Raw genomic sequence first — 20,244 nt, forward strand, 5'->3', positions numbered from 1 at the left:
TAAATTTATTTATTTATTTGCTTTGTTTGTTTATTTTTGGCTGCGTTGGGTCTTCGTTGCTACACTCAGGCTTCTCATTGTGGGGGTTTCTCTTGTTGCGGAGCATAGGTTCTAGTAGTTGTGGCACGTGGGTGTTGTGGCTCGTGGGCTCTAGAGCACAGGCTTAGTAGTTGTGGCACATGGGCTTAGTTGCTCTGCGGTATGTGGGATCCTCCCAGACCAGGGCTCGAGCCCATGTCCCCTGCATGGGCAGGTGGATTCTTAACCACTGCACCACCAGGGAAGCCCTACCTTTGGGTTTTAAGCTAAATATTTACTCAACAATATTTTCACTCTTCTGAAATTGCGCACAACGCCCGTTGCTTCTAATAGCTGTGTTCATTTCAGTTTTTTAAAGTTAACACATAAAGTAAATCCAGTCACTTCACCTGTTCCCTTACGCTTGATTTCAACTGACAGGTCCGGGGAAGAGGGGATGGCCTGATCCAGGGACAATGAAGATGCAACGTTGAAGAATAAGCTGGAGGAGAGAAGTAACAGGCACCATGGAAAAAACCAAAACAAAGCAAGGTTAGATTTCTCCTATGTCTTGCTTTAAGGTTCAGGATTTAAGAAATGTAGGTTGTGGGCTTGTCTTGCCCTTGTCTCAAAACATGATAATATGTTAACCTGACTATTCTCATTTCCTTATCATAGTAGAATGACCACGAAGAGCATAGACTTGGTGCTGGGGAAACAGGAAATGCGACATGTATACATACAATTTGAGTAGTTATGTTACTTTTCTTAGCAATAACTTTAGGACTGCCTCAGAACGACCTGCTGAATAAGGCCGAGATACATATTCAACTAACAGACATCCAACACCTCCTAGGCTGGCCTAGAAACATAGGGCTTTCTCTTTTAATCTTTACCATATAGAATCAACCATATAAAAGTAGGTTCTATTATCATCTCCAATAGACAGGTGAAGAAACAGTCATAGAGAAGTCAGGCTACAAACCACAACCTATCAACGTTTGATTTGGGAGCCTGGTCTCTGTTCCCAAGTTCTGGTTCTTGACATTATACCAGGCTGTTGGGACATAGCATAAAATGGGCTAAGTAATCTTTACTCAAGCTTGTGTGGGGAATTTTGGTAATCTCAAACCATCTGGATTTTATAGGGACAGACCTCAGTGTGTATAAATTCTGGGCTGAGGTTACGTATTATTTATGAACTTAACATACCAAGGCTGGTTCCTCTAAGGAAGGGTTCCCTATACCCGCATGTCTTAGGAGAACAATATACACATTCATACAACCAAATATTTGCAACCGGGGTTTCATCTATAAACTGCTTGATTCATACAATGTGATTCGATTCATACAATTCATACAAAGGAGATGTAGCTAAGTGGATGAGTAAAGGGCTTCATGTGGGCTGCATGTTTTACACGGATTGCCTCATCTTCAGAGCCAACCAATGTGATTCCAAAAGGTACATTCTAGGCCAACCTTTTTTCCTCCCTAGGTATAAATGGTATTTATAACCTACTACTTCCTTTGTGTTTGACCTGTGTTTCACAGTCTCTGGTGTTGACAGTATTGTTTTCTTTCTGCCTGCATCATTCCCAGATCCTTTGCATTGACAATTCCCTTCTATCAACCCTCTTGTCCAGGAGGATGGCAAGGTTCCCTTAGCTGATCTGGGCAGTGACAGAAGGGCAAAGTTCAGAAGTTTAGCAAGGATCAGAGGCAGGAGAAGTAAGGGATATTTTATAGAGGCCTCCTGAGAACAATAAAGTGACAACCGAATAGATGCCTTCCTGACTGTGGACTGAATAGATGCCTTCCTGACTTCCCCTCAAGTAAACCTCAGTCAGCCCCCAAAATAAGAGAAAGACCCTTCATGGGCATTCCCTTCTGACTATTTAATGATTACTCGTCATTCAGTTTGATTGAGAAACTTCCCCACCACGGTAGAGCATGGTTTTCTACTATAAGAGTTACATCAGGTAGATATGGTTTGGTCATTAGGATGTAATATAAAATCACCTACACCAATTTATCTTCTGTTCTGGTTGAATCATTGGCTTCCTGTCATGCAGGCACGGATTTAGGATCCTATAAGTCCCCTTATTCCCTGCATGTGTCTGAAGAGAATAGGGACAGAATGAATTGTGTTGATTAAACAAAGCTCTTTCTCCCTACAGGAGAGAATGAACATAAGCCGATGAATAATCCTTCCACACAGATTTACCAGGTAAAGACACAGATTGTTTTGAGCTCTCCTATGTGTCACAGTGATGACTGTCCTTTACGTATAAATTTTTTTAGCACTCATAAAAGCTTCTACATATATCATTGTATTTGTTCACTTAAGGTTGTGGGATAGGCAGGGACGAGAGTACCATTCACATTGTACTTTTGAGAAAACTGATGACTGAAGGACAACCTATCCAGTTTATAAATTACAGCACCACCACTCCCACATCAATGCTGCTTTTCTTCCTGTTGCCTCCATCAACCTGGCCATTACACTGTGCGATAACATTTCAGTCAGGAGTGAGAGATCTATTTTTCTTAGTTTCTTATTTTAGCAGGGAGAACTGAAAATAAAAGGGGGTTAATATTGCAAGTGTTCAAATACGATAATAGAAAAAAATTTAATCTCTTTTTAAACAATGGGAATAATTTGATTTACAAGGGAGATAAATGTTCTGCAAAATTTTATGTAATATGTTTGCAACAAGGGTCACATTGGGCTGTTGGCTCTCTACATAGCATTTCTTTGGCTTCTATCTTCCGCATGTGATTTAAAGTAAATTTCTGTCCTTAAAAATCATAGAGATTATTCTGACATAATTTGTAATGTAAAAGTAGCTTGGGTTAGGGAAACCCATGCTCCTCTCTAGACTTAAGACATTGTTATCTGGAATACATGAGAAGGAAGAAAGAATTGACAGGGCTTGATGGGGGTTGGGAGAAAAGGTGATTTCAAAGTTGGCTCTAAGGTTTTAAGCCCTGGTAACTAGGAAAAAGAGTGGTCTCCCAAATAGAGATACAGGAATCCAGAGGAGCAGGTAGCTTGGGGGAAATGTAATTTAGATTTGTTGAGTTTAAGTAACAGTAAAGTGAAACTAACAACTAGTTCCCAAAAATATCATGCAAGAGATCATTGCTGTGGACCCAACTAGGGCAAGCCAGCACAGGATTATGAAAACATTTTAACATGTTGCTCCTAGAACCAGACCAGCAATGAGAAGGGGCAAAGGAAACAGCTTCATTTCAATTTAATGCATATTTATTGAGCAGTTACTATGTGCAAAGTCTTCTGCTTGGCCTAACGGGAGATAAAACAGACATTCTCATTGATTTTTAAGTGTCCATACAATAAATAGCTCATACAAGGTAGGCTGTTGGAAGAATTATAACAGAGGTATTGATAAAATTCTATGGAATATGGACAAGGGATGAATTAATATTGACTGAAGGATTTGGAGCAGGCATTTAAGGACGAGTTGATCATTGGTAAGTGGATATGTGGGAGGGTATTTCAGGCAGAGGGACTAGCCTGAACAAAGGTCTGGAAACCAGAGTGAGTCTTCACTCAGTGCTGATTTGATGCTTTACTTGTCCAAGACCTCCGAAAGCCTTCCCCGCCCACCTCCCCTCTGTTAACATCTGACCTTTGTATGGCATTTGAATGAGTGTGACTATCTCTTTAAACTCAGGTATGATTTAAAGTCTATTATAGATTTAATGTAGGTCACTCCCTGAATGTTGGCTAAATATAGCTGCAGTGGGGGTGGCCTCATTCTCTTATTGCATCACAAATCCAAGTACATCTGTTCACAGAGGAACAAGTGAAGCAGTAGAAGTGAAGTTGGCCTATATGACCTCTGTGATGCTGTGATTACAACCCCATCCTTGTTTTAAAAGAATGTCTCCTAAGCCCCAGTCTGTTTACTCCAAGCAACATTTAACCAAAAGAAGATGAAGGTGGAGAAGTAAAGAAAGAAGAAGAGGAAGAGGAAGGAGGGATGCAGGGAGAAATTAACTATAATAGATACAATCTATACTAAAAAGGGAGAGCAAAATATGAAAGTTGAAGTGTCGGGAATTCCTGGTGGCCCAGTGGGTAAGACTGCGCTCCCAATGTGGGAGGCCTGGGTTCGATCCCTGATCAGGGAACTAGATCCCACATGCATGCTGCAACGAAGAAGTCAGCATGCCGCAACTAAGACCCGGCGCAGCCAAAATAAATAAATATTAAAAAAAAAAAAAAACCTGTGACATCGAAAGTTGAAGCAACATACGACGTTTCAGTCATTTTCTATCTCCTTATTTTATTTTCTCAATAGACTCCCCCACCCGTACCTGACATTATAGTAAATATTAACTTGCTTATTTATTTTTTAACTGTCTGTCTCCTTCTCTAGAATGTAAGCTCCAAGGGCAGGGATTAGTACATTTTGCTCTCTGTGGAACTCTCAGAATAAAGTATAGTGCCTGGAACACAACACATATTCAATAAATATTAGTTGAATGAATGAATGAATATCGTGAGATGTATATATCGCTTTGAGCCAAGAGGTCTGATGCAGTCATGTAGGCTGGTGCCAAATGGTATTTGGAAAATTGTCTGGTTCTTTGCAAAAGAAAGAAGTGATTCTCAATTCATACTCTAATCAAAATAAACTCAAAAGTGGATGAAAGGATTAAATATTTTTAAAAACCATAAAAGTTTAGAATTAGTGAATATTTATTTTGTCTCTGGATGTGAAATGTCTTTTTAAGTAAAAAAGCACTGGACGAAATCACAAGGGAAAGGTTAGAGCGTTCATCACATCACAATTAAAAATGTTCCCAATGTAAAAATATTTTCAACAAATTCAGAGACAAATAACAAAATTGGAAAAATTCCTACCAAAATATTACAGAGGTTTAATGATGTATAAATAGTTCATAGAATTAATAAAAAGGAAACTTCTGAAACCCCGGTAGAATACGGGCAAAGAATGTAATTTCCCAAAGTAAGATTACAGATGGCTAATACATGGAAGAAAAGGTTGAAGCTCAAAGAAACAATGATTAAAACAAGGAGTATTAGTTTTTGACTACCTAATTAGCAAATTAAAAAATACAGTAATTAATAGTATTTATATCTGATGAGTGTGTGTGTAAATTGGTGGAACCTTTTATGAAAATTAATAGTTAAAATGCAGAAAAAGTGTTAAAATGTTTGTACCCCAAATTGGTTCCCTGTTCGTTCAATGGACGTGACCTCCTTGGTAACAGTAAGGTACCATGACCTAAATCGGGTCACAGAAGGGAACAGGAGAATGAGTACTACCATCTCCCAGTTCATTCCAGGTAGAATTACTGTGGACCAGGTGAATCAGTGGGGACACGCTGACTGCTCCTTAGCTTAGTATACTTCCTTTTATTTGAACGCGAGTCTGTCCCCTTTCCTTCCTGTCCTTGGTCCACTGCACATGGCCCTCTCAAAGTCCACCCCAATATCTTCTCCAGAGTCACACTGTCTTGCTTCAGCCTTGATTACTTCATTTTGAATATGTATTCTAAAATTATGATTCCATTAACATAAGAAGTGGGCGTCGGGTGTCCCCAGTTAAGGCAACAGATGTGGCAACTGCACTATTTTCTTCTAGCTCAACCCTCACACTAATGATTTGAACTCCAGCTGTGTTTTTGCCTCGCTTGTAGCCTTAGCAGTGTAGACTCTTCAGCTTCCACCAATTATACTACCTATGTTTCACACATCTTGTCTGAGACATGTTTCTCCGAATACGCTAATTTAGGACATTGCACATCATACAGCATGTTTCTAAGAATATACAACCATATTGTTATAACTTTTCAAACCCTCTGGTCAAATAGATTTTGTATAATTATTAATTAATTAAATATGTTGTCTCCTTCTAATACAGTAGATTGCCCTTTGGGTCAATACAACCTAACATCCTTTGACTCACAGTAATTTCATATTTAGGAATTTATCCTAAGGAAATAACCTGAAATACATACAAATCTTTAAATAAAAAGCATTCTAGGGGCTTCCCTGGTGGCTCAGTGGTTGAGAGTCTGCCTGCCGATGCAAGGGACATGGGTTCGTGACCCGGTCCGGGAAGATCCCACATGCCGCGGAGTGGCTGGGCCCATGAGCCATGGCTGCTGAGCCTGTGCGTCCGGAGCCTGTGCTCCGCAACAGGAGAGGCCACAACAGTGAGAGGCCCACGTACCGCAAAAAAAATAAATTAATTAAAAATTAAATAAATAATTAAAAAAATAAAAAGCATTCTATTCCAATGCATTATTTTATATTGAAAAATTACAAACAGGACTTCCCTGGTGGCGCAGTGGTTGAGAGTCCACCTGCCGATGCAGGGGGCATGGGTTCGTGCCCCGGTCTGGGAAGATCCCACATGCCGCGGAGCGGCTGGGCCTGTGAGCCATGGCCGCTAAGCCTGCGCAACCGGAGCCTGTGCTCCGCAACGGGAGAGGCCGCAACAGTGAGAGGTCCACGTATCACAAAAAAAAAAAAAAAATTACAAACAACAAAAATTTCCAACAAGGGTGAATGGGTAGGTAAACTCTGGCGCATCTGTAGGATGGAATATTATATAGCCATTAAAAACACCTACTTAGATAAAAATTTGAAGGCTAAGGGAAAGGGCTTATAAGAATGTTAGCCAAAAGAAACAAAAGGGGAGGGCAGAATCAAAATATATCTTTAGTGTGATTTCAACAATATAAATATCTCCATTTATATTCACAGCACAAATTACAAGGAAATATGCCAAAATGTTAATGGTTATATTAATGAGATTTGGGGTGACTCTCTTTTTTCTTCTTTATTTTTCTCTGTAATGAAAATAATTTAAGAAAATGAGTTATATACCCAAAGAAACTCTAACTGAAAAACTATGGGAACCAGTCCTGCAGTAATAGGTTTCATCATCAAAACTGCCACTGAACATTTTCTAGGATTTGTAAGCCCTGTTTGAGCCTCAGTCTCTTTTTAGCATTGAGGAATGTCCTCCTAACTCCAGAGAGGTTAACTCTGCTAGACCTGTGGTGCATCCAAGGATGGATAAGATAAATTTCCAGCCCAATGGGCTTCACAGCCGCCTCAATAGTGCCCTGTGAGAATGACTTTAAGGATCAACCTCTGCAGGGAGTGTCGACGAGTAGATTTGGGAAATTTACTCTTGACTGATCAAATGACTCACCTACTTTGTGTTTTAAATCACTGCAATGGATTAATTTGTTGCAAGTTAATTGCAATGGATTAGTTTGTTGCATTGGATTAACAGAGGCCTACAATTAGGAAGTGGCAGCTGGCAGAAAGAACCTCTTCCTTCTGTAGCAGCCGCAGTTTAGGGGGAAGCCAAAGCAGTTACCTTGCCATCCTTGCCATCATGTGCTACTTCAAAATACCTGGGCTTTTGCTCCTGTAGAGCCTTTAGACAGGTGCTGCAGGAATTTGGCATATCTTGTGGAGATTTCTCAAATCTTGACATTTATGACTTTGCAGAGTTCTCAAGGCACAGGCCCAGTCCCTGAATTTGCTTCATAGCAGCCTTCTGACCTTAATAATGGGACAGAAAGGAAGGAGAGAGAAGTCTGTGTAAAAAACAAGTTGGAACAACTTACATAATTCATGAAAATTTAGTTTGAGGGATCTTTGGTGGAAAAAAAAATGGGAAGACATTGACTAAAATTCATCTTGAGAAGAGTTAAGAAGCCAAGAAAGTAAAAGAAATTGAGAGACAGAAATTAAGAGCATGAAATAGGAAGAATTCGGACTCCCCTCCCCTATTTATTTGAGCCTAAGATGCCCTCTGTGGACCGTAGGCTTCGAAGTACAAGTCTTCCCTGCACCTGCCTCCAGTGGGAGCCCGCCTCCAGCGGCAGGATGGAGGGATCATAACCTCTCTAGAGCAGCTTCATGAAAAAATCAACGAGATGAGGAACGTGTTCAACTCGCTGGAGAACAAGGTAGACACCCATTTCTAATCCTGGGGGTGGGCTGCGGGCTGTCAAATAAGAAAGCTGCAGAGAGAGCAGAAAAAAGACAAGTCCATGTCTTCAGAGTATTTTTTTATTCACAAATGAATGGCAAGTTGGTACCAGAAAACCAGTCTGTAGCAGCTAAAGATTTTAAGAGCCCCAAGCACCTTAAAAATGACCTGTTGTCTCAGGTGTGTGATTGTATTCCCTAAGGCATCCGCTCCCTGGCTGATCAGTGTTTGTGAAGCTGTTTATAAAGCAGTAGTGTTACTTCAGTGGCAGGTATCTAGGGAGCTCAAAGTAATACATGGAAAGGAAATGGGCTCATAGCTCTAAGTGGTTTCAGAATTCCCAAAGTCCCTATACTATACAACCTGGCTGTTAGTGAAATGTATTGATAATTCTTAATTTTTTGAGAACTGGGGTTCTACAGGTGAGGAAAATCCTTTCCCCAGGGCCCTGCTGCTTCCTTTTGCCTCCTGGGGAAAACTCTACACATCCACCTAAGGGAGCAGTGAAAATGAAACCTATTTCTGTTGGAAAGTGGTTCCCTTTTTTTTTTTTTCAAGCAGGAAATGTGAATGAATGTCAGGCTTCCTTCCTTCAATTTTAAAACTTGCCTAGGTTTTGCTTTGATTTTATATGGCCATCGATTTCATTTTGCTCACAGAAGATGAATTTATATAATGAAAATGACCAGATCAGATGTAGTTGAACTGGTGACTTAATCCATCATGACAACTGAATTAGGACATATGCTGAAATCCATCACAGAGATTAATTAAAATTAAAAATGACTGGAATGAAAAACAGATTGCTCACGTTGTTTCCCAATCTTTCAGCTCCAAACACTTGACAGGGCGTGCTTTTTCCCTCAGAATGACCTCTTTGGTTCCTCATATTTCCCCCTCCTCCTAGCCCTCGAAAGAAAACTTTGTGAAGCACAGTGAGCCACAAGACCCTATATTTTGAAAATACGGTGTAGGAGAGTAAGTCTTTTTATAATTGGAGATGCCACTGCAAGTTGGAACCATTTGGATAATCAGGTTCTAAAAGTGTTTAGATATACACATTTGAAGAAATTTTGTTAAGGTACCTGGACTTTAATTTCCATCCCTTTAAAATAAGCATACTTGGTGGATACTTTTAATTGTAGAATAAACCTTCTAAAAAGTTCTGTTGTAAAAAGCAATCTGGAGCTAAGCATTCCTCTGCTTAGCAGAGTGTAAGATCATAAATATCATGAAAGTAATGTTATTATTATCTTATTGTTATTATTATCTTAACTTTCTGTCTGTTGAAAATGCTTTTTTCATTTATTCAATAAATGAAACTGGGGCTTCCCTGGTGGCGCAGTGGTTGAGAGTCTGCCTGCCGATGCAGGGGACACGGGTTCACGCCCCGGTCTGGGAAGATCCCACATGCCGCGGATCAGCTGGGCCCCGTGAGCCATGGCCGCTGAGCCTGCGCGTCCGGAGCCTGTGTTCCGCAACGGGAGAGGCCACAACAGTGAGAGGCCCGCGTACCGCAAAAATAAATAAATAAAACTGAACTTTAGAAGTGCTCCATTTTCTCTACATTTCTGTTTGTGCTTAACTTTCTGATTTGCTACTTAAAGGGGGAAAAGAATTAAAATTTCTTGAACACATTTTATGTATCAAGCATATGCTGTGGCAGGTACCTTACCTACATTTACTCATTTAATTCTCAAGACAGCCTAGTGAAATGTTATCACAGCTATTTTATGAATGAGGAAACTGCTACAAAGAGGTTGACCAACTTGGCTGAGGTTTTAGTACTTGTAGGAGAATGCTAGGATTTATACCCTATCTGACTCCAAAATTGACACCCTTTTCATGGTTGGAAGTTGACAATAAAAATCCAGTGTGCATTCCTACACAACTGGGCTTGATGGCTGAAGACGATTCACATCACTATCAATGTGCTGAACTTCTACTGTTGTAGCTATTTCCTGCCACTGGAAATACCATTATCTCCTTTTCCATGATATCATCGAAGAATATTTAAAAAAAAAAAAAAACAACTTATTCCCTTTCAAAGAAATATTCAGATATGCTTAATTATTACTCTTTTTATCATTTCATTTTTTAAGGAAAAAATATCTGAATTTCTTCAACATCCCTTCTTTCATGGAATTTGAAGAGTTACAGATCAACACTGTCTTTCACACGCATATGTTGCTTTTCAAGTAAATCTCTTTTTAATCAAAAGTGTGAGAATAAATAGTAGCTTGCAGAAGCACTTGCCAACTGAATTAAAATTGCTTGCTTTCTTGTCACTATCAAACTTCAGCACGTGTGATATAGAGAAGATCCTCTTTTTCCTAGATGAATGGGGCCAAGGTTTCCTTAAGTTGTCCAAACTTTAGTCTTCTAGTAAATGAGTTCTGCACATGTTCAAGAGCCTGATTTCTCAGACAAGAGAAACGTCCGAGGTGTCAGTGATACCATTTATAGCAAACTGAATTCACTCTTTGTGTATTATTTAGTTGCAGGCTCTAGCCTCTGAACTCAAAACTGGCTTCACAGAAGCAATGCAAGAACTGTCAAGAATTCAACATGGAGAATATGCTTTGGAAGAGAAGGTTAAGAGCTGCAGATGTTCCATGGAAGAAAAAGTTACTGAGATGAAGAATTCATTGAACTATTTTAAGGTGGGCCCCTCTTCTATTTCCCTGCTCAAGAGAGATTCCTGGTCTTAGTAACAGAAGTAGAAAACTTGCCTTTTTGCCTAGCAACCAAATACAAGAGTATTCCTCTGACCCATTCACTAATTTTCATGGAAAAATATCTATATCATGTTTTTACTTTCTTGGATCTCTGTGTTAAAATTAGAAGCTACAATAGAAGTAAAATTGTTATCTCTCATTCATTGACTCAACAAGTATGTATTAAAAGCTTACTGTGTACTAGATATACTTCATATTCCAGGTTAAATACATATCAATTCTTATTTTTTAGGAAGAGCTGAGCAATGCCATGTCAATGATCCAGGCCATCACTTCCAAACAAGAAGAAATGCAACAGAAAATTGAACAGCTTCAACAGGAGAAGCGAAGAGAATCTCGAAAAGTTAAAGCCAAGTGAGTGTCTGACCAAAAAATTGACCAAAGGCAAACCTGTAAGCAGCGGCTTGTACAAAGGCACCAGGAACACCTTCCCCACTCTTGGTGTACAGCTGGCCACTGGGCTCCATGGGCCAGCATGTGATGGAGGCTAGGCAGCATAAAAGTTGGTTAATACTACAAATGAATGGTAACAGAAAACGCACTTAATACAATAGGAAGTTAAATGAAAAGGATGTAAAGTGCCATGTAGAATTTAATGTCAACTGTAAAAACATGTAAAATAACAACTAGAAAGATATATTTAAATGACGACTGTGTTAAGATAGTGGGGTCACCAGTGATTTTCTTTATTAGTTTTCTGAAATTTCTCTAATACTATTATTTGACTTTGACCATTGAAAATAAATTTATGTTAAACAATATCTCAACCAGGTTGAACCAAGTAAAGCTTCACCAATAAATAGACATAATCTTCATTGTTATATGTTTTAATATTATCAGATTTAAAATAGAAATAATATTTGTGTGACCCTGGAGAACGGTTCATTGTTTTCAGTTGAGGACCTGCTCCTTCCTGCTACCTTTGTGTTGGTTTGTGAAGAGAATGTACATCATCCCAAGCAAACTGACACCACTGTAAACTCTGTGAAGAGCTTGACCACAGGGAAGCCAGTAACAGAAAAATATGAATATGGATATGACAATTAGAAGGTGATTTGTAGATGTTTGATTTTTTTTCTCCAGCTTTGGTAATGAGTCATGCGAACTGCTAGTATTTAACTGTTTTTAATTTATAAAAACAGCAATTTTATAGGGTTCAGAAGTTTTCTTGACCTATTCTGAACTTGCTCTCTTCTTCCCCCATCATGTATTAAGAGCCTTTGTTTTCCTTCCTTAGGAAAACTCAAAAAGAAGAACATGGCTCACAGGCCGGACCTGCTCAAGCACAAGGAAGTCCTTTCCGTTCCATCAACATCCCTGAACCTGTTCTTCCAAGTGAAGACTTTACAAACCTTTTGCCTTCTCAGGCCTATGAAAAAGGTACAGTTCACACATCATACTGAATTAGCCAAGTAGTTCTTCCTTGGCTCCTAGGGCTTAAGTAACGTTGAGAATAGGCTTACATCATCCATCCTTATTAGAGGAAAATGGTGTATTGCTCAGAATTTTTCATTTTGTAACTGGAATGTAGAAGAATCCAGGGGATCTAAGAGATGGGGAGAGTCTGCCCAATTTTAAAAGAGTTTCTCTTGGGGGAAAATACTAATCTGGGTATTCTAAGTTTCAAATGGATTGGAAATAACTTACTGCGCAATAATACTATACCAGCCATAGGAGAAAAAATTTTTTAAATTATTCACTCTAATAAATTGTTTTCTTTTCTACATTATTTTCAATCCTTGTCTCTCTGCATAGACATAAAATTGTGTGTTCTCCTTTTTTTTTTCAGCCAAGTTTTCACGGATATGAGAAATTCATATCTGCTCTAACTGGCAGGCAGTGATGTCAGCAACAATCTAACTCTGTACTCCCCTTTGTCTGGAAAACTGATCTGGTGTTGTTTGTGGGCTGAAACAGCCACAGGCACATCCCTGATCTGGGATGATGGGACAGATGTTAGAAAATAATTGCATGTGGCAGTACTGAAGAGACTGGCTTTCCAAGCGATGTTGTTAACCATGTTCGATTACATGTTTGCTACATCTTTGTATCCTCAACAATGTCTAGCAAGCACCTTATACGAAGGAGCATGAATGTAGATATTAACATTGGATGAATTTTCCTCTTATTCTGGTCTCATGTTGAAAGTCTCCAAAAGAGGCTCAGTGACTTCTAGATCAATTGTAAGCTCCTCAAGGGCAGCACAGGTGGTTTCCTACCCTTATGGCTTAAGAAACAATGTGGTGCATATATTCAAAGACAATAAATGTGCTTTGGATAACTGAATTTCAAACTCCTAATCAAGGGGCTTTTAATAGGTATTAACTTCAAAGTACAGATTTGCTTTTTTGTTTTTAGTTTTTACCCATTTGAGTAGTTTATTTTAGAGACTCAATAGGTACAGCCTGGGAAAACTCATTTGATCCATCTGGGGAGTGGGTTCATCACAGGTCGTCCTACTTTCTTTGCTCCGTGTCATAGACAGCATGACATAAAAGGATGATCTTGTTAGGGAAGAATATAGAATGGACTTGGAAGGTAGAGGTCAGATCAATGTCAAGCCTGGGGCAGCTGACCACGTTCACAAGATAAAAGATTAAAAGTTATATTTGCAAAGTGCCCAGGTGGATTTAAACTCGCTGTTTGGTGGCAAATTCTCCTTTCTTACTTGTTATATGGGTATGGCTTATATAATATAGTTTATTCTACTGAGTTACTACAGAAATTTGGGGATAATGTGCTGTAGTAAGACATTCTGGATACGATTGGTGGTAGGTTATGTTAAAACTCAGGGTCAAAGGACCAAACTTTTAGAAAGCGTTGGCTTACCCACTGTTAATTACAAAATGGTGCCATTGTTATCTACTGACTCCAAATTCAGTAACTTAAAATAGCAAACATTCATTATGTCAGTTTTTCTGAGTTAGGAATCTGTGCACAGCTTAGCTGGGTGCCTCTGGCTCAAGGTCTCTCATGAGGTTGCAGTCAAGGTGTAGCTGTCCCACTACCCTTCCTTCTATCCATCCATCCACCCCAGGCGCTGATTTAGGTGGTGGGACTTCATAATGAACAAAACAACAAAAAGTCCTTCCCTCTTGGAGTTCTTGTTCTGAAGGAAGCAGACAATGAACAAGACAAATAAAATACGTAGCATGTTAGATGTGATGACAAATAAGGAAACAGAGGTGTAATTTTACAGAGGGTGCCAGGTAAAGACCTGAAGGAAGTGAGAAAGTTAGTTTATGGATATTGGGTAGAGGGAAGGGAACAGCCCCAAGGTCCTGGTAGGAACATAACTGATGTGCCCAAGCAATAGCAAGAAGACCAGTGGGGCTAAAGCAGAATGAACAGGGAGACAATAGGAGATGTGGGTTTGTTTTTTTTAAAAAGAAAGAAAAATATCAGGCAGGGGAGGGGGGCAGGTATTCCAGGGCCTTAAGATCAGTCTAAGATTGTTGGCCTTCACACTGAAATGGGAAGCTGTTGGAGGGCTAGGCAGAGGCTTGACAGGGTCTGCCTTGCATTTTAAAAGCATCGTTCTGGCTCTGCTCAGCATCACCATCCTCATCGTCGTAGTTACACAATAATTAACTCTTGCTGTGTACAGTTTAGAAATGTTATCTGATTTAATTCTTAGGGTTATCTATGAGTTAAGTATCACTTATTATATCTTTTTACAAATGGGAAAATAGTACTTGTCATACTATATTGTAATTCTCTTTTTTCTTTTTTAACTGCTCTGGCTCCCCCAGTCAAAGGTAAGCTCTGTGAGTCTATCCCAGTCCCTAGCTCATAGCAGGTGCCAGTCTACGATAGTGAAATGAATACTGACTGAAAGCTTTCCTTCTTCTGCAGCTCAAGAGGCCAGATCCATGCATGTAGGAGATAGCAATGTGAAGGGCATGATGGGTCCTGGTGAGTGGCTCTTCTCTGAATTCTCTTTTCTTCTAGCAATTCCCCCCTTTCCCTTCTTCTACCTTCCCTGTTTCTACTCCCTAAGTCCCAAACCAGGCATGAAAGAACCCAAACGAGGTAAAGCACTATGGTTACTAAGATTCCAAGACGTGTGCTGGACTAGGTTGGTGACTCAGTGAAACCCAAAGAGAGAGAAGGGGCAGAGAAGTTTAAGACAAAACCAGTATTCTTGGTTCCTTCGGGCTCATTTTAGTTACCAATGAATTTACACTTGCTGAGAACTCACAGGTGTAGGTAGCATGACATAAGTGTTCTGTGGACCACATACCTTATAGTTTATGTAATTTAAAAGTTGTTTATTTAAGTGATAATTCACCAGAATTTTATAAATTATTTCATCTTCCCTCCCTCCCTTCCTCCTGCCTTTGGGAAACTTACCATCGTTAGGGCCAAGAAAGACAAATTCCAAAATAAGGCATTGTGTTTGGTACCCTTCTTCCTCCTCTTTCTGTATTTTCTTCCCTGGTGTGCTCACCTGAGAGGCAGCAGGTATGAGGAGTCAATACATACTATTATAAGTTAGTTACATTATTTTATAAATTTATTTTTTAAAAGTCCTTATTCAGTAGAGACTGTGTACAAAGAGTGAGAACATAGACCACAAAGAGAGAAAGGTGATGCTTTGCAACTGTGGAGGCTTTTAATCCTTAATTGATATATTTAATCCTCAAGGGATACTTGTACCCAAGCAGAGGCATAATATTTAAGAGTTCGTAACAAATATAATCTTTAAACGATCAGAACTTGATGGCAGACGTTATTTTTCAGGAATGAACCCAACAACTCCAGAAGCAGAAGAAAACCTTAAGACTTGCCTCTCAGCTGATATCCAACACAAGGGCCATCTTCCACCTGGTGTGTGGAGGCAGCCAAAGGATAGTAAAGAATGGGGTGAAGAATATGTCACGAAAGACCACCCAGATAAACTCAAGGAAGCTGGCCAGGGCAGACACAGCTCCTTGGAAAACATTTTATGTGAAACCTCTTTAGCTGGTAAGTCCTAAGGGGCAATTTATTTTCTATTATATATATTTTTTTGCGGTACGCGGGTCTCTCACTGTTGTGGCCTCTCCCGTTGCGGAGCACAGGCTTGGGACGCGCAGGCCCAGCGGCCATGGCTCACGGGCCTAGCCACTCCATGGCATGTGAGATCTTCCCTGACTGGGGCATGAACCCACGTCCCCTGCATCGGCAGGTGGACTCTCAACCACTGCGCCACCAGGGAAGCCCCCAAGGGGCAATTTAGATGCGGTGGACCTATGAGACCAGCCAGCCTCTGGTTTACTTTTGAGATGAACAAACTAAAGTCTTTGGAGGTGAAGGGACTCACCTGAGGTCACTTGGCCAACTGGGAGCACCACCTTGATTCTGGGTATCCAGGACATTTAGTAATGTAGTGCTTTGTAAAAATGGCATAAGGTTAGTGGAGAAGAGGGCAGAATTTTGTGATCTATTTATTCAGTGATAGGGAATGTTCAATATACGAATCTTGTATCAGGAGTCCACCACCAAAACACCAAACACTGCAATAAGGTCTGTTCTCCCTTCCTCCTTTTTTCCCTCTTTCCTTTCCTTCAAATCATAAATCATCACTGAGCACTTACTATTGATATATGTCAGACAATGGCATATCCCTCTGTTTTGTGGGAGGTAATTAAAAATTTTTTGTTATTATAAAATACATGAAAAATTAAATAATACTAAAAGGTTTATTATGAAGACCAATAACAACCACTTTAAATTCTTTTGACAGTTTTTTCTGATGCTTGCTTCCATGTTTTAAAAAGAGTTCACGCTTCTATTTTTCTATCAGTACTTTATTGGTGGTTAATTTACATAGAGTAAAATTCACAAAGCTTAAGCTTAAGCTCACTGTCCCCCTTGTGATCACTACCCAGGTCATGATATACAGACCTGTATAATAAATATATTAATATTTCTAATAATAGAAATATTACCACCAGAATGTTCTCACATGCACCTTTCCAGGCAATATCCACCCACAGAACAACTACTCTGACTTCTGTCACCATAAATTAGTTGTGTCTGTTCTTGACTCCATATAAATGGAATATTACAATATATAGTCTTGTGTCTGGCCTCTTTCTCTCAACATAATGTGTTGTGTGTAATTCATTCAATAGTTTATTCCTCTTTATTAATCATATTGAATAAATTTACCATAATTTTTCCATTCTCCTGATACTGGACATATGGATTGTTTCCAGTTTAGGGCTATTATAAAGCAAGCTGCCATGAATATTCCTGTACAGGTTTTTTTTTTTTTTAGTGTATGCCCTCATTTCTCTTGGGTGTATACACAGGAGTGGAATATCTAGATTATAGAATAGGATTATGTTTAAGTTTAAAAGGAATTGTAAAGCAGTTTACCAAAATGGTTGGAACATTTTATACTCTTAGCAGCAATGAATGAAAGTTCCAGTTGCTTCACATCCTTCTCAATATTCAGTATGACCAGCCTTTAAATTTGAACCATGCTTGTAGACGTGTCCTGGTATCATATTGTAGTTTTTTTTGGCTGCACTGACTCTTAATTGCTGTACATGGGCTTTCTCTGGTTGTGGTGAGCGGGGGCTACTCTTCGTTGCGGTGCGCAGGCTTCTCATTGCGGTGGCTTCTCTTGTTGCGGAGCACGGGCTCTAGGTGCGCAGGCTTCAGTAGTTGAAGCATGCGGGCTCAGTAGTTGTGGCTCCTGGGCTCTAGAGCGCAGGCTTAGTAGTTGTGGCACATGAGCTTAGTTGCTCCGTGGCATGTGGGATCTTCCCAGACCAGGGCTCGAACCCACGTCCCCTGTATTAGCAGGTGGATTCTTAACCACTGTGCCACCAGGGAAGTCCCCATATTGTAATTTTAACTTGCACTTACCTGGGGACTAATGATGTTGAGCATCTTTTCATATGCTTATTGGCTATTTGTATAATTTCTTTTATGAAGTACTATTTAAGTCCTTTATCCAACTTTTAAACTGGGTTATCTTTTTATTCCCTATTAGTAGGATTTCTTAATATATTTTGAATATGAGTTCTCTGTCAGACAGACATGTTGAGACCATTCTCTGGCTTACCTTTTCCCTTTCTCAAGTCTTTCGATAACAGATGTTTTTAATTTTAATGACGTTCAATTTATCAATATTAAACTTTTAAAATAGCTTGTGACTTATGCGTCTTTCCAAGAAATTTTTTGCCTATTCTAAGGTTACAAAGATATTCTAGTATGTTTTCTTATAAACTCTTTACAGTTTTAGCTTTCACATTTAGGTCTATGACTTATCTTGAATAAATTTTGACGTGTGGTGCGAGTGTAGGTTCATTTTTTTCCCATATGGCTATTCAGCTGCTTCAGCTCCATTTATTGAAAATACCTTCCTTTCCACATTGAACTGAATAGGGAAAGTCAAGTGATCATATACGGGTGGGTCTAATTCTAGACTCTATATTCTTTTTATTCCGATTAGTAGAGAATTGACCTCTTGGCAGTACTGATGTTCCAGTTGAGGAACGTGGTATATATCTCCTTTTATACAGGTCTTCTTTAATTTTTCTTAGCAGTGTAACAGGAAATCTATCATTTACATTTTTTTACAAAAACGTTTGCCCTAGAGACCTCTGTCATCCTACTCCACGCTGGCTCATTGCACTGCTGCGCTCCTGTGACTTCTCAGTCTTCCTGGGAATTTCCTTCAAATTTCTCCTATGTTAGATTCCTATTTGGGGTTTTGTGGAGATTTTTGCATATCCTTCTTGGTTCCTTCGTTTACTCCTTTTTTGATGGAACACAAAGTCTGGTAGCGTCCATGTAATTCATTGATAGTTTATTTAGCTGAATATAAAATCATCTTCTATTACCATTTTGAAGCAATTGTTCCATTGTCTTCTAACTTCTAATGTTGCTAATGAAAAGTTGAATACCATTCTAATCCCCAGTCCTTTGCACATTACCTGATTTTTCTCTCTGGTAACTTTTAGGATCTTCTCTTTATCTTTGGTGTGCTAAAGTTTCACAGTGATGTGGTACACCTTACAATGATATGAGTCTTTTTCATTAATTATACTGAGTGCAATGGGCCCTTTCTTCTGGAAATACATGTCCTGGTATTTTTTTTTTCTTTCTATTCTTAATTTGATAATATCTTCTCATTCATTTTCTTTCTTTCCTCTGAAACTTCTACTAATTTGATGCTGGATCTCCTAGATTGATTTTCTCTGTTACCATCTTTTTCAGTATGTCTCTTTCTTGGGTGGGAGGAGAGCAGAGGTGGGTGGACAGATTTCCTTGAATTTATCTTCTACTCTTTTATCTGTTTTAAAAAAATGCCAAAAAGTTTCTTCTTTTTTTGGATTGTTCTTTTCTAAAAAATAGGGTACTGTCATTATTAAATGGCTAGAACTTTTTTGGTAACTCTTTGAGGATATTAACCATAAGATTTTTTTTTAAAAGGTTTCTTTTGTTTCCTGCATTGTCTCTGTTTATTCACGGTTCCTTTTTTTTTTTTTTTAAAGCACACATTTATTTATTTATTATTTATTCTTAGTTGCATTGGGTCTTCGTTGCTGCACATGGGCTTTCTCTGGTGTTGCTGCACATGGGCTTTCTCTGGCTGTGGTGAGCGGGCTTCTCATTGCGGTGGCTTCTCTTGTTGTGGAGCACCAGCTCTAGGTGCGAGGGCTGCAGTAGTTGTGGCTCAAGGGCTCTAGAACGCAGGCTCAGTAGTTGCAGTGCACAGACTTAGTTGCTCCATAGCATGTGGGATCTTCCCGGACCAGGGATTGGACACGTGTCCCCTGCACTGGCAGGCAGATTCTTAACCACTGCACCAACAGGGAAGTCCCTTAAAATTTTTTTTTTGTTGTTATTTGGCTGTTCCAGCTCTTAGTTGCAGCACATGGGATCTTTGTTGTGGCTGGCGAGATTTTTTAGTTGTGGCATGCGTGATCTTTAGTTGCGGCACGTGGGCTCTTAGTTGTGGCATGCGGGAGCTAGTTCCCTGACCAGGGATCAAACCCGGGCCCCAGGAATTGGGAGCACAGAGTCTTAACCGTTGGACCACCAGGGAAGTCCCCCTCCTCCTTTTAAAAATATGTGTATATACTTTTTCCTTCTCTTTCTTTTATGATGTAAGATTGATTAAATGTCTGAGGATTCTTAGCTAATTATTTATATCCAAGAAAAAGGCCCTAAATTTAAAAAAACCTGAAAATTCTGTGTTGGTTAAGCTTATCAATAAGTGGGCTTCATTATCTGCTAAACAGGTGGCAAATTACCTTTTTGATAGGTGACCTCTTTATGTCAGTGTTTGTAGATCTTTTTCACTTGGGCAGTTCAGTTTCTCCAGTGGAAGGTTCTCCCCTCTCCTGCCTGGACAGTGTAAGTCTGGCTGCTGGCATTCTGGGACCTGCAGCGCAAGAGGCTGAGAGGAGTCTGACTGTTCCCTATGCAAGCCTTCTCTGAGTCCCTTTGTTTTCATTTAAGCATCTCAACTC

At 39.5% G+C, this 20,244-nt stretch overlaps 1 protein-coding gene across 1 annotated transcript in view; it reads left to right on the forward strand.

Moving 5' to 3' along the window:
• Positions 1-545: 545 nt before the first annotated feature.
• Positions 546-20,244, forward strand: part of ARHGEF33 (Rho guanine nucleotide exchange factor 33) — a 46,679-nt gene continuing 26,980 nt past the window's right edge. Inside the window, exons 1-7 of the mRNA XM_024753556.1 lie at positions 546-570; positions 2,196-2,245; positions 10,529-10,693; positions 11,001-11,122; positions 12,006-12,148; positions 14,624-14,683; positions 15,512-15,736. Of these exons, the coding sequence (XP_024609324.1) occupies positions 546-570; positions 2,196-2,245; positions 10,529-10,693; positions 11,001-11,122; positions 12,006-12,148; positions 14,624-14,683; positions 15,512-15,736 (790 nt within the window). The remainder of the gene's footprint in view (positions 571-2,195; positions 2,246-10,528; positions 10,694-11,000; positions 11,123-12,005; positions 12,149-14,623; positions 14,684-15,511; positions 15,737-20,244) is intronic.

This window comes from Neophocaena asiaeorientalis, unplaced genomic scaffold (genome assembly GCF_003031525.2).
Source record: "Neophocaena asiaeorientalis asiaeorientalis breed wild unplaced genomic scaffold, Neophocaena_asiaeorientalis_V1.1 scaffold171, whole genome shotgun sequence".
NCBI classification, from domain to species: Eukaryota; Metazoa; Chordata; class Mammalia; order Artiodactyla; family Phocoenidae; genus Neophocaena; species Neophocaena asiaeorientalis.